The sequence below is a fragment of the Rhinopithecus bieti genome, unplaced genomic scaffold (genome assembly GCF_001698545.2).
Source record: "Rhinopithecus bieti isolate Rb0 unplaced genomic scaffold, ASM169854v2 scaffold_4101, whole genome shotgun sequence".
In the NCBI taxonomy this organism is placed as follows: domain Eukaryota; kingdom Metazoa; phylum Chordata; class Mammalia; order Primates; family Cercopithecidae; genus Rhinopithecus; species Rhinopithecus bieti.
The window spans coordinates 1210017-1224333 of record NW_016804458.1 but is presented as its reverse complement, the minus strand read 5'-3'; the positions used below and the strand labels follow the sequence as shown (position 1 = coordinate 1224333).

The following is a 14317-nucleotide window of genomic DNA, read 5'->3' as shown; positions in this document are numbered from 1 at the left end:
AAACTGCCTTTGTAAAACTAATAAAAGACCACCAGTGAAAGGTTAGGAGGATGAGAGGAGCCTGAATTCTGCTAAGGTGTAGAGGTAAACAATTACCAACTGTTATTCCAGAGGTCACAAGATTCACAACATCCCCAATTACTCCTGCAGATAACAGCACTATCATAGAACCTGATTGGCCTTTTGAGATGTCTTTTCAGATTCTTACATTTCAACTGGTGGCTCTACCTGGACCCACCAACAAGTCCTGTGGCTCCCCCCAGAAACAGTCTTAGCACGCACAAGGACCATTTTCCACACCACTATGATTGCATAGCACCCATTCCTCTGCCTGCCAAACTATCCTTGAAAAATCCTAGCTTTAGAATTTTGGGACAGGCTGATTTCAGTAATGACAAAACCCTGGTCTCCCATTTGGCTGGCTCTGCATGAATTACATATTTTCTCTATTGCAATTCCCATCTTGATAAATCAGCTTTATCTGGGCAGCAAACAAAATGAACCCATTGGAGAGTTACACTGCTGGCAGATATATCTTGCTTCCAAAATTGGATGTTTGTTAAACAAATTTACTCTATTTTCTTGATATTTACAGCTGTGAATGTTGTGTCTGAATTCTCTTGATTTGTTGTTGAAAAGAACTACATTGCTACAGCCAGTACATACAGATAGACAACTAATTACGCAACACAGAGAGGGATGTGATCATCACTGCAATGTGCAAGTGAATGTTACCCATTGTCCACTTTTCCCAAACTACACAGTGTTATATGGTATATGACCCAATCAATAGTGGCAAAGCTCCAGAAATACCACATAGACATCAGACTCATTAAACTAATCAGCCTTTGTCAGTAATTTCCAAACGTGGTTGTGCATCCAAATCACTTGGTAACATTAAAAAAACAAAAAAAATACACACAACATTTGCTTCCAATCCTACTGAATCAGAATATTTTGGGTTGGTTCAGGAACAGATTCAGAAGTTTTTCAGGGTCCAAGGTTTATATAATTTGAGGTCTCTCTTTGAGAAAAGGAATGTAAAAGCGTCTTGCTTTTATAGATTTTACGAAGATGTATTACCATGTAAACACATTCTTAGGACCCAGGCCCTTGTAATTTAAAGGTTCATCTAAGTAATGGACCCTGGCTTAATTTTCATTATCTTCAGGGTAAATTACCTGTGGGTTAGGATTTAGGAATATATCTCTGTGTGTATGTGTGTGCACATGAGCATGTACGCTTGTGTGGCTTTTTTTTTTTTTTTTTCTGAGATAGAGTCTTGCTCTGTCTCCAGGCTGGAGTACAGTGGCCTGATCTCTGCTCACTGCAAACTCCTCCTCCCGGGCTCAAGCCATTCTCCTGCCTCAGCCTCCTGAGTAGCTGGGACTACAGGCATCGCCACTATGCCCAGCTAATTTTTGTATTTTTAGTAGAGACAGGGTTTCGCCATGTTGGCCAGGATGGTCTTGATCTCTTGACCCTGTGATCCACCCACCTCTGCATCCCATAGTGCTGGGATTACAGGTGAGAGTCACTGCGCCCGGTGCTTGTGTGGATGTTTTAGGTGAGTGGATACAAAACTAGATCTTTCCCTTCTGTAGCATCTGTACTGTTTACTCTATGTACCTCAATAATTTTCTTTTAGTATCTTTCCTTTTCTCTCTTATTACTTCCTCTTGTGCTATTTTCCACCTCCTTTTAAAAAAATTTTTTTCCCTCTTATTTCTATTGATCTTTAGTCCTCACAATGATTCCTACAAGCCCCATTTCTGTATATGGGGATTGAAATAATTGCTGGACATTTGAGAGATAGATATATTAAATTGCAAACTGGCAGTAGGGGGGCAGTTGATACATAACTGGGTTTTAAACTGTAGCCCTCTGAGACCACTCATTCCATTTGTGAAAAGTGATTCTACTTCTTATTATGAGCCGAAATATACATTCATTCACCCATGCATTGATTTATTCATTCAATAAATATTTGTTGGATGTCCACTCTGCATCAGGAATGTGCTAGGCTCTGAGAATACAGCAATAAACAAGGTAATTTTTCTCTACCCCTGAGGAACTTAGAATTTAGTGGGGAAGACAGACATTAAACAAACAATTATGCAAGTAATAATCTATAGTTATTTATTACAGTTAAAGGAAGGAAGAGAAATATGGGTTATGAGGGCATTAAAGAGGAGACCTAGTCTAAGTAGCCAGTTCTTATGAAGGGACATGTATTAGTTGGAGTTCTCCAAAGAAATAGAACCGATAGGGTGTGTGTGTGTGTGTGTGTGTGTGTGTGTGTGTGTGTGTGTGTGTGTTGGGGTGTGGGGGTGTGGGGGTGTGGTATTTTTTTATAGAAATTGTCTCACACAATTATGGAAGCTGAGAAGTCCCTTGGCCTGCTGTCTACAAGCTGAGAACCAGGAAAGCCAGTGGAATACTTCAAAGTCCAAAGGCCCTAGAACCAAGAGTGCCAGTGTTGGAGGGCAGGAGAAGATGGGTGTCCCAGCTTAAAAAGAGAGTGAATTCACTCTGTTTGCTCTACACAGGCCCTCAGTGGGTTGGATCATGACCACTCACATTGGTGGAGGCAACCTCTTAGTCTACCAATTAAATACTAATCTCTTCAGAAATACTCTCACAGACACACTGAGAAATAATGTTTTATCAGGGTGATAGAAATCTTCCGGAGTTAAACAACGGTGATAGCTGTACAATCACATACATTTTTAAAGGGTGGATTTTACGGAATGTGAGCTTTATCTAAATAAAATTTTTAAGAAAGAGCCTTAACTCAGAGATAAACATAAGCATGTTTATTGTCAACATTTATAGTGTCATGTCAAATAGGTCTGACATAAGCTTAAATAAATATATACTTTAAAAATATAAAATATTTTAAGTTATAATTTAAAATTCTCCATAAAACTCAAACACAAACCACATTGGTATTTCACACAGCTAATTTCTAATGGAGTTTACATAAATATTTACAACACTTAAACAATTTCAAAGAAAATAACAATTTATTCCATACATAGCCTGATCACAGTAGTTGTTCTCTCTTATTTCCCAGAGTTTTTCTGCCCCTTTGAAAGAACCTCTGCTGTTCTGATCCTTATCACATCTCTGTTTTGACTGTTGGCTTTGTCATTGCCAGTGTTCAGCCAGAACTTCTCTGAAACTTTTTTTTCAACACATGCTAAGCTAATGGAAGTGTAGGAGAGTTTTGATTCTCACACTCCGCAAGGCTAGAGCAGCTTTGACAATTACTGACTGAGAATTTCTCATTGCCAGTGATCAACTGAAAACTGGAGATTCCTTTGGAATTGTTAAATCTGCTTATAAATAAACATAAATGCTTGCTCACACAGGCATTCCTCTCTTCCAGAGCACCCTAACATACAGAAGAAAACAAATAGGGAATAACTATTAGACATCTTCATTCGTTAAAAATCTACCAGATGACTCTTTTACATGGTGAGTTTCTATCGTGAATTTAAAATCATCCATAATATACAAGAATTATGTTTACATATCACATCTGACAAACATCTTTGTGGGAATGAAAAGCACATCCATCTTTCTGCATTCTTTTCCAACAAAGACATTCATAAAATTATAACTTCGTGTGCTTGCATTTATGCTTTTATTAGTTCCAAACATTTGGCCTCATGGAAGTTTTTCATCATGGAAACAACATACTTCTGAAAAAATACCTGACAATATACAAACCTTCCATTCAGTTTTTACTCTCCAATTCTACCATGTTTTCAAAAAAACAACTGAAGTAAAAAAATTCAGAACTTTATTCTGGTTAACATCATGCCTTGCTAGGGGACAATAGTTTCCCTTTTTGATATAAATTTATAACAGATGTAACATAATTTATTAATAAACAATGAGGGGGTAATCTAGAATAAGTAACTTTTACCAGATCATAGTTTACAACAGTTACAAGTTTTTTAAGTCCCTATAACACTTGTATTGAATGAAGAATTATGGAAGATTATAATATATTCAGTGCAAGTAAAAAGATCACAATCTTTAAGAACTCTTTAAGAAACACTGAATCCCATAGGGATGAAAGTGATTAAACTGTGCACAGCAACCCTCACACAGAGTGTTCAGTAGGATTTGCACCATTAACAACCCTCCATGCATTTGCCTCTGGGCATTCAACATCTGTTTTTTTTTTTTTAAGTTATAATATTTTAAGCCATTTTTCCCTCTAAACTCTTGATAATTATTATTCATTCTTGTGACAGCAACTGTGTAATCAGCTGTCAAAACACTGTGAAGGGCAAAAGAAAGAAAGTCACAGAATATTGTGTTTCTGTGCCAAGATTTTACAGCGAGCAAGAGAGAGTTAGAAAAGGAATTCTGAGATTTCAGAGTCTTGGTCTCTTCACCTTTTCTTGGAAGAAAATATCCTTTCCCTTCTTTAGCCAGCACTCTCTTAATCCTGAGAATAGGAAAGAGAACACTGAGTCGTTTCAGTTGAAGGCTGACCTTGCCCACTGGACTTTGATCTATTGAAGTGGTGGTGGGTGTTGCGGTTTCAGCCATAAAGACATCTGGCATAGTAGGCAAGAAGGGCCAGAGACCCGAGGAGAGTTATCTGTCTCTGTTAACTTCAATGTGTCCCTCTAGTTCCCCAGATGCACCTGTGTTTCTGCAAATATAAACATGTATGTCATCAAAACACTTAATATTCTGCATACTGATCATGACAACAAAATGTACCTTCTAACACAGACTACTGTATATACTCTCACTAGGATAGACCATGTAGGAACATCGAATTCTATTCAGTTAGGACAGTGATGATGGATGCATATTATACATCTGTCAAAACCTACAGAATATACAACACAGAGTGAATTCTACTGTAGCCTGTGGACATTAATGAATAATCATGTATCAATATTGGCCCATCCAGTTGTAACACTAATATAAGATGTTAATAACAGGGGTAATTGGAGGGGGTAGTGAGGAGATATGTCGGAACTCTTTGTGCTTTCTGCTCAATTTTTCTGTAAACTTAAAACCGCACACACAAAAAAAGTTATTTTAATTTTTTAAAAAGTATTCAGAGGGACTTGACCCTTCCAAATTCTCTCAAAGCAGGTAAGAGTAGTTAAGAACACAGATTTTAGAACCAGACTGCCTGGGTTTGGATCCTGGCTACACCACTTACTAGCTTTGAGATTTCAGGCAATTTACTTAACTTCTCTCTGTCTTATTTTCTTCATCTGTGCAATAAGAAATAGAGTAACAGGCCAGGCCCGGTGGCTCACGCCTATAATCCCAGCACTTTGGGAGGCCAAGGCAGGCGGATCAGGAGTTCGAGACCAGCCTGGCCAACATGACGAAACCCCGTCTCTACTAAAACTACAAAAATTAGCTGGGTGTGGTGGCAGACACCTGTAATCCCAGCTACTCGGGAGCCTGAGGCAGGAGAATCACTTGAACCCAGGAGGCGGAGGTTGCAGTGAGCCAAGATCATGCCACTGCACTCCAGTCTGGGCAACAGAATGAGACTCCATCTCAAAATTAAAAAAAAAAAGAAAGAAAGAAAAGAAAAAAGAAAAAGAAAAGATAAGAAATATAGGAACAGCCCATATCTCAGAGTTCCTAGCTTAGAAAAGTTCCTAGAATATAGTAAGTGCTATGTAAGGGTCAGCTGTCTTCATTATTATCTATCATAAATGAAATTACACAATAAAGCTAGATCTCAGTTTCTTTCCTCTCCTTCTATAAAAAAATGAAACAACTTTCCAGAACAATACCCAGGTGATGATTTCTCCCCTGCTCCCTCCCTAAGATTGGCAAGTTTGGAGGGTTCAAAGAGAAACAGAGCACGTAGACCATTTGTGAGTTACAAGTCTTACCTGATTCTTTTGAACTTAAAGGATGTAAGAAGGCTTTTGGTAGCTTCCATCTGATTCAAGACTTTGGCAGCTGCTGTGGAATACATGAGAACACTAGGTAAAGCACTGTCTTCCAACATGCAGAGAGAAAAATATGTGGAATGTTCAATGGCATGCTTTGTATAAGAATGCAACTTACCTGGCAGGAACAAATTTCTTTGCTGCGAAAGAAAAGACAAACCACCATTAATTCAGACTAAATGACTTTTAAGGATATATTAAATCCAGATACAATGTGACTTAATTCATCAAGCATTGCAGACTCAGTGCTTCAGGGCCTCTGTAATAATCAGAGCACAAGCATGGCTCGGTGGCATCTAGGGTAAAATGCAAAGTGCACAGCCATCCAAAGGGCATAGCAGCTTCCTAATGTCAGCAAATAGCTACGGGGTCATCTTGCCTGATTCAGCTCCCAATTTTTCATGAGAAGTCCAAAGTCTGAATTTAAACATGAGATTTCCTATTTTGTAAATGTCAGAACTTAACTCAAAAATGTTTTAAGTACTCTTAAACATGTAAGCCAAACAAACAAACTATGAGTGTAGTCAGATGTGCTTGCATATTCCTTATGAGATACTCCCAAATTTAAGCCTGCACTCCAAATAAATCTCCTTAGGAAGAATTTTATCCATTTTCCTTAGAGGGCTCATTATGGCAGTCTTATTGCACAATTCCTGGAGGCATCATATAATCCAGCATGGATAGCACCCCCTGGAGTTGTACAATATTAGGCACAACTAACATTTTTATTTCCTAAAACTCTTCCCACACTGAGTTGTACTACTAACTCTTTTCTTAAGACTTCTGCTTAATTATACTGCATTTATTAGTGTTTATCCAGATTCTAATTATTGTTTAAATTAGTAAGCAAGACCATGACTTATCAATGAGAAAGAAATGTATTTTCAAAAACATTTTTGAAGAACATTCATAAACTTCCTCACCTTTCCGAAAGCATTTCCGAAGCCAGAGGAGAAATGGAGCTAATGTCAGGAGGGAGAGTCCAGCAGCAGAAAGTCCAGCTACCAAGGGAATGTTGGACTCAGTGGGAGCTAAGGAAACAAGAGAGGAAGAAATGTCATGAGGAGGAACTGACGTTAAAGTCTCTCTGTCCTGTCCCGTTGGGCTTTTTTCTGTACATTCATTACTAGGAGCAGAAGAACTATCTAGTTTAATACAAGAAGCAGAGAAGTGGCATTAAAGGCCTTTGAGATCTGCTCCAAGCCACCTTTGAAGCTATTTCTACCATTGGCAGGCAGAACTCTAACTTGCCAAGCTCATTCACAATACCACACCACACCTTGGTTAGTAAACACTGCACTTGCTTGCTCTCTTGCTCTCACTCCCTCTTATTTTCCATTTCCCCTTTTTCCTCTCCTCTCTCTGTCTCCTTTCTCCACTTGTCAGAATTCTACCCATTTCATCAACATGCAACTTCTGTTTTTTCTGTATCCCCATACAACTTAATATTAACAACTTGTCAACCTGGGTGACCTTTCTGGTTTGGATATAATGGATAGTTGATTACTGTAACAAGATAGTTCCCCCTTTTTCTCTTTAATCCCCAAACAACCACCATCAATCAGTGTATCACCTTCACAGGTAGGCAGCATCCCAGACCAGTGTCCTGTGGCACCACATGTCATTGCTGCAGAGCCATTGAGCGTCCATCCTTCAGGACATGCAAAGTTGCACACAGTGCCAAACACGGGCTCCCCACTGCAGCTCATGTTGATCTTTTCCAGAACTGCCAGGCTTGAACATTTTACCACTGCAAATATTAGGTACACAGGTAGAGTTTCAGAAAAATCTACTGGAAAACTTCTAAAACTTGCTTAAAAGTCAATAATAAATGTAACGTAAAAGCACTACTTAGTTTTCAGCATTTAGGAAATTAGGATCAAACCCCCTTGGGACAATCCAGGTTCAGAAACTTATGAAGTATTTGACCTGTACCCTAAAAAAGTCTGCACTCAATTCTACCTTGGCAGGAAGGAACCTCTTCTGTCCATTGTCCCTGAGATGTGCACTCAAGTTGAGTTGATCCATGTAATTCAAATCCTTCCTCACAGCTGAAGGCACAAGAGGACTTGTAGGTGAATTCTCCAATAGGAGAATGAGCACACCTCACCAAGCCCCTCGGGGGCTGGTGGACAGCATCACATCTCACAGCTGGAACACATGAGAGAGCACTTCAGAAGTTTGTTTGCATCTCCAGCAATGCATTTCCCAAGGTAACCACGTTCCTAAGCTCTTCAATAGTTTTTTATCTTAAAATAAAATAAAAACAAAGACTATACCTTCACATGTGGGCTTCTCATTGTCCCACTCCCCTGTGGGGCCACATTGGAGCCTTTTGGATCCCTTCAACACAAATCCCTGTTCACAGGTGAACTCACAGCTGGACCCATTACGGAAACTGCCAGAAGCACTAGGAAGACAATTCATGTAGCCTCGCTCGGGGTTGGACAAAGCTGTGCACTGGAAAGCTGAGACATCCAAATGATGGTCAGAAAATATTGCAGTGGAACTAGAGAGTACTTGGCATTTGTTGAGTGCACCCAGTTCATTCAAGCAACACTTGGAGAACTGAAGATTCTTTATAATTCCCTGGACAAGTGGGAAGATGGTTGTTTTCTTTGAATTTCAGCCCCCTCACTGATCATGGCACTAATTAAAAGACTAATTAACCAGAACATTAGTTCCTGAGCACTGTTCTTCTAACATACAAAATAAATTATGGTCAAGGGAAAGATTTCACACAGTCCGAGGACAACATATGGGTCATGGATGTGTATAGATGGTGCCAAAAAGAAAGAGAAGAAAGCACCCCTATAAAATTTGTCTGTTTTGCAGTTTGGTTTTTGTGTTACAATGTTTTGCTACTGGAAATCATTCTGTACTGGCTTTGGCTAGGAGAAGGCCAGTGCCTGATAGTCAAAACTGCTTGTTTTCAATATCCTTGCTCTCACTTAAAAGTGAATTAAAGTTTGCTGCTTATATATGTATCAATACTATCTCTGTAGCTGACCCCATGCTTGAAACAGTCTCCTCACTGCTAATTATGAGCCATTTCAGAAGACAGGTGTGATGAGAGTTTTATATTCAAATCATGTTCTCATTATTCCGCTTTCTGAATTTTCTAATAAGATTCCTTTAGATTAAGAATTCTGTCTATTCCATGCTAATGTCTATAAAGTTATATTAGCACATCACAGTAAAAATAAACCAGCAAAGGATTCATTCTTAACACATATGATCCTTTCCCTGGCCAAACATTAGTTCTTTTAAATGAATCTCAAAGATATGAGTGTTGCTCATCAAATCTGATTTCTATAGTTAAAGTGGGTATTGGTTTTTTTTTTTCACTGTCCAAGTTTGAAGATGGTTGTTCTTTAAGAAAGCAGAAATCAAAGGATCTTAAGCTTACCTTCGCAAACTGGGGTTTGCTGTGTCCACTGCCCTTGAGTGGTGCATTCAACCTGGGCTGGTCCCTGCAACATGAAGCCTTCTTCACAGGTGAAGTTGCAGGATGATTTGAAGGTGAACTCTCCAGCAGGGGAATGGCTGCACCTCACAGAGCCATTCTGAGGCTGGTGGATGGCCCTGCATGTCACAGCTGTAACAAATATACCCATTGATATTAGCAGGGACTAGAATTAGCTTGCCCATTTCCAGTATGGGTTGAGAAAAAGAATGTTAACAGTAAGTCTCCATGTGGAGCAACTCTACCTTTACATGTTGGCTTCTCGTTGTCCCAATTCCCAGATGAGGTACACTGAAGGCTCTGGGCTCCCATTAGTTCAAATCCTTCTTCACAGTCAAATGTACAGGTTGTGTTCCATGGGAAACTTCCAGGATTTTGGAAACATTCCACAAACCCATTGGCTGGATTTGTCACAGCATCACACTCAACCACTGCGGATTTGAAAGAGCACCGTGAGTTTTACAGAAGAATGATCTTTTCACTTCCTATTGAGCTGGGTGCATAACAGAGTGAGGAAGCTGCCTTCAAAGGGTAGATCCCAAAGTCCTGTAGGTCCCAAAGTCCTATGTCAATTCTTAGGGACATGCACAGCCAGAATAAAAGCTTTTTCTTTTTCATGGATATTCTGTCGTGTCTGATTTTCACTTTGCCTATGCTGAGTGGTCTATAATCTATGTTATCATTTACGTGAGGTAAAAAAATTTTTAAGAAAAGATTCCAGATTAGGAGTTATGACCAGTACTGACATACATAGGCTATTCATTTATTTTAGCCCATCAGAACATGAAGAACTGTTGTTTTTGTTTTTTTTTTTTCTTTTGGCCTCTGGTTCAGAAAGATAAAATTAAGAGAGAAAAAGAGATACTAAGACTGCTTGACTATCATGGTCTTAAGTTAGTCCCATGGCATGGAAAAGTTAAACAGGGAAAGAAGATGAGAAAGCTATTGAGATTTCTAGAGCTTTACTGTTTTGTGATCTCCCTTACAAATCACCAGAGCCTCAGAAATACCCGTTTCAAGCATAGAATTAAAAACCTCTCTCAACCCAAGCAGGTACTGGATTGATAATATGCATTGGCTGAGAGAACAAGTTGTATTAAAAACAAAAACAAAAAAACTTTCCCTGAAGTTTTGAAAATGTTGTAAGTTGGATTAAAAAACAGAAGCAATGAGGGATGAGTTAGAGAATGTTCTGTGCATTCCGAAAGGGATTTACCCTTGCAGGCTGGAATAGGAGCACTCCATTCTCCAGAGGACATACACTGCGTGGTCTCCATGCTGCTTGCCAGGTAGCCCCTATCACAGCTGACAGAGCAGGAAGAATTGTAGCTGAAGTTTCCCAGTGGGTGACTGCAAACCAGGCTTCCATGCTCAGGGGATTCCAGGGCTGTACAGTTCACAACTGAAAAAGAAACCCAAATCAGTTCTGCTCATCTCTCACCTTTAACAGAGAAGAACACTGGAAACTAGAACTACAGTTTTTTGTTTTTTTAAGTTTAAAAACTTATAAAATTTCTAATGGAATATGTAAAATTGACTGTAATTGTACCCCCTTTCTTTTATTCAAGAAAACATTTATCCATAACAACAATGACAAAAAAGCAGTGACGACCACCATAAAAAAGAAATATTGAGTGATATGGGGAGAGTAGTGTAATTGTGTTTACCTCAGAACTGTTCAAATTATATGAACAAACACGCAAACTTACAACAAATTTCTTGTTACTTTTCTCACAACTACTAAAAATACTATGGTAAGCTTCCACCCGGGGTGAGAACCATCCACAAAGCTATATTTCAAATTTAAGTACTAGAATACATCACAAATTTTAAAACTCCAATGCTGCACTGTCTAATATAGTAGCAACTATCTATGTGTGGCTACTCAAATTTAAACTTCAATTCGTTGAAATCAAATGATATTTAAAATTCAGTTCCTCAGTGTCACCAGCCACATTTCAAGTACTTAATAACCACATGTGACTCGTAGCTACACACTGGACAGCACAGCTGTGGAACATTTCCATTATCACAAAAAGCTCTACTGCACAACGCCGTGCTAAGGAATTTTGGAGAGAAGCTAATCTAACTCTCTTAATTTACAAATTTAGGAACTGAGACCTCATTCATTCAATCGACTTGCTCCATGCTACACAGCTCGTCATTACAGAGCCAGAGCATGAACCAAGATACCCTGGACTCTGTAACTCACTCATTTCTACTGCAACGTCTTGTTACCACCTAGATGATGTGAGTACCTCTTCCTTGTAGGGACGCAGAACTACAGTTTATTGAATGTGTCCTGTGCGCCAGGCACTATGTAACCATGAGCCTATGAAGTTCACACTATTATCCTCATTTTACAATGAGAAAACTGTGACCTAGAGAGTTAAACTATCTTGTCAAGGTGCCATAATAAACAACTGGTGAATCTAGGACTCAAACCCAGAAGGGTCTGACTTCATAGTCTCAGCTCACGATCACCATATGACACCATCTGCACCAGGGAAGGGAAGGCATGCAGACCTGACTCTAATGCCAGCTAGGACATGAGATCGTGCTACCATCTCAAGTGAAGAAAGAGGTGAGAACCAGACTTACTTTGCTCACACTCGAGTCCACTGAAGCCAGGGTCACACTTGCAAGTATAATTATTGATGGTCTCTACACATTCACCGTGGCCACTGCAGGATGTATTGGTACAGGCAGCTGCAGAAAACACAAAGCATGATGAGGAGGACTATTGCTGTGCTTATACTGAGTGCCTTTGATTTTAGAATCAACAGTGTCCAACGGAGACATCAACAGTGTTACAGAGTGCCATAGACTTTAACTGAAGTGTTTTACGAAGTTCCAAATCTGAGTTTCAGGCCCACCTATCCTAAACCTTGATGCTAATGTATAGCTGTGGCTGGCACCTACCATAGAAAATTTACTTCTTCACAAACTCTGAAGACAGTTCCCCTACCACAATAAACAAGTAATTAAAATATGTATTGTGTGTGTGCAATGTAAAGAACTACATATTTGCCTACAGTATTTAGATACATTTTATATACACACACACAATGTGTGTGTATATGTGTGTGTGTACATACATATATACATATACATATATACATACATATATACACATACCCACGTTTTCTTGCCCACATTCACACAAAACAGCAAAAGAGAGAAACTTCAGCAGTTAAACAGAATCTTTTAGAACATAAAATGACCACAATAGAGAGCAAGTTTTGCATGCCGTAAATTTGCCAAGATGCCCACACACTGAAACTACCTCCCACTGCGGCCGCAAACTCCCTACCTGTGTAGCACAGGGCAAGCTTCTTCTTGCTGCACCGCTCATCATTCCACATGCCCACATCTTTGTCTCTCTTGATGTAGATCTCCACGCAGTCCTCATCTTTTTGCCTATTGTTGGGTTCCCCTGGAGCCCAGTTCTTGGCTTCTTCCGTCAGAGGTTTCTGGGTTCCTACCCAGACCCACACATTGTTGACTTTTCTAATTCCAATCCAGTAATAACTTGGTGAAAAGCTCAATATGGAGTTTAGGTACTCAATCTCTTCTTTGTTTTGAATTGCAACCAGATGTGTGTACCTTTGCTGGCAATAAGCACTGGCCTCATCATAAGTCATAGCTTCCGTGGAGGTGTTGTAAGACCAGGCTCCACTCTCTTTAATGAGAAGCACTAGTGGGAGAAAAAGAAAAGAAATGGTAGAGTTTGGTGCTGTTGTGGTTTAACTCTGATAACTGTGATTTTTGTTGTCTTATTTTTGGCAATGTTTGTGACATGGCCCAGACTTTTCTCATCTTTTCAAAAGTAAGAAGCACGTATGAAGAAACAGTGACTTATCGTTTATCTCTTTTGTGACTGGCCACCCACTAGGTGCTTTACCTGCACTCACTCACAACATTATAGTAAACCCATTTTGTAGTAGAATAATAATCAGAATAAATAAGCTTTATCAAGCACTTAGTAGGCACCAAGTAGCACTATTTGAGGTACTTTCCATGAACCATGCTATTGAATCCTCACAATGCGTCTGGGAAATAGGTCATTTATGATCCACACTTTACACTTAAGGAAAGGGAGACACTAAGAGGTAAATGGCCCCAAGCCCAGGGAAGAGCACATTGCAGGTAGAGGTCAAGGATGCTGCCAGATACCCTGCACAGGACAGCCCCAGACAAGCAAGGATATTTCAGTCTGAAATATCTGTAGTGCGAGAATGAGAAATCCTGGTCTAATGACACTGACTTACCCAAAGTGAAAGCCGAGAGAAACTGTGAAGCAATCATGACTTCAAGAGTTCTTTTCACCGAAAGGTTTAGGCTTGAAATACTTTACTGGGGAGATAAAACACAAAATGAATTAGAGAAGGAAATCCTGAGTAGCAAGTCACATTATTCTTCCATGATGTTTAAGGCAGCATCCTAAGATTTTGGGTAAAGGATTCTAGTGCCATAATCTTTATTTCAGAGTTTAATCACATAAATAAACAAATTTTAAGATTTTCATCATTTAGGTCAAAGAGAAAAGACAGGTTTTAGCTACAATTCAATAAGAGCTTGTACAGATGTGGTTTTTACTAGAAGGCTTTTTGCGTATCTGTGTTTCATGGCCCAAGGCTGCCCTTATAAAGCGTTCTGCACTTACTGTTTTGGGAAGCAGTTGTTCAAACCCAGGATCTCTCAGATGGATATCACTGCTGTCTCTGTCTCAGGTCAGTATAGTAGTTTTGATGTGAAGTCAGCCAAGAACAGCTGAACACTACTGCGGCTGAGGCCCTTTTATAGGAGGGATTGCTTCCTGTGAATAATAGGAGGATATTGTCCACATCCAGTAAAGAGGAAATCCCCAATGGCATCCAAAAAGTTTCCCGGGAAT

General features: G+C 39.5%; 1 protein-coding gene across 1 annotated transcript; it reads right to left on the bottom strand.

The window, feature by feature from the left end:
- Nucleotides 1-2801: 2801 nt before the first annotated feature.
- On the bottom strand, nt 2802-14196 carry SELE (selectin E). Its single transcript, XM_017868441.1, has 14 exons — nt 14087-14196; nt 13692-13776; nt 12734-13117; nt 12022-12129; nt 10637-10822; nt 9666-9851; nt 9364-9552; nt 8234-8422; nt 7917-8105; nt 7528-7704; nt 6878-6985; nt 6073-6094; nt 5895-5967; nt 2802-4675 (listed from the first exon to the last, which is right to left on the bottom strand). The coding sequence occupies exons 2-13, from the start codon at nt 13726-13728 to the stop codon at nt 5910-5912; spliced, it is 1833 nt and encodes a 610-aa protein (XP_017723930.1). The 5' UTR covers nt 13729-13776; nt 14087-14196; the 3' UTR covers nt 2802-4675; nt 5895-5909.
- Between the last annotated feature and the right edge of the window lie 121 nt (nt 14197-14317).

Bases quoted from the DNA above. Each gene is read 5' to 3' on its own strand.
- SELE (XM_017868441.1), bottom strand. From the start codon at position 13,728: ATGATTGCTTCACAGTTTCTCTCGGCTTTCACTTTGG. The intron at 9,852-10,636 runs GTAAATCCCTTT...TCAAATCCGCAG, and splicing joins TCCTATTCCAGCCTGCAAGG to TGGTTGAGTGTGATGCTGTG. The intron at 8,106-8,233 runs GTATAGTCTTTG...CATGTGTTCCAG, and splicing joins TGAGAAGCCCACATGTGAAG to CTGTGAGATGTGATGCTGTC.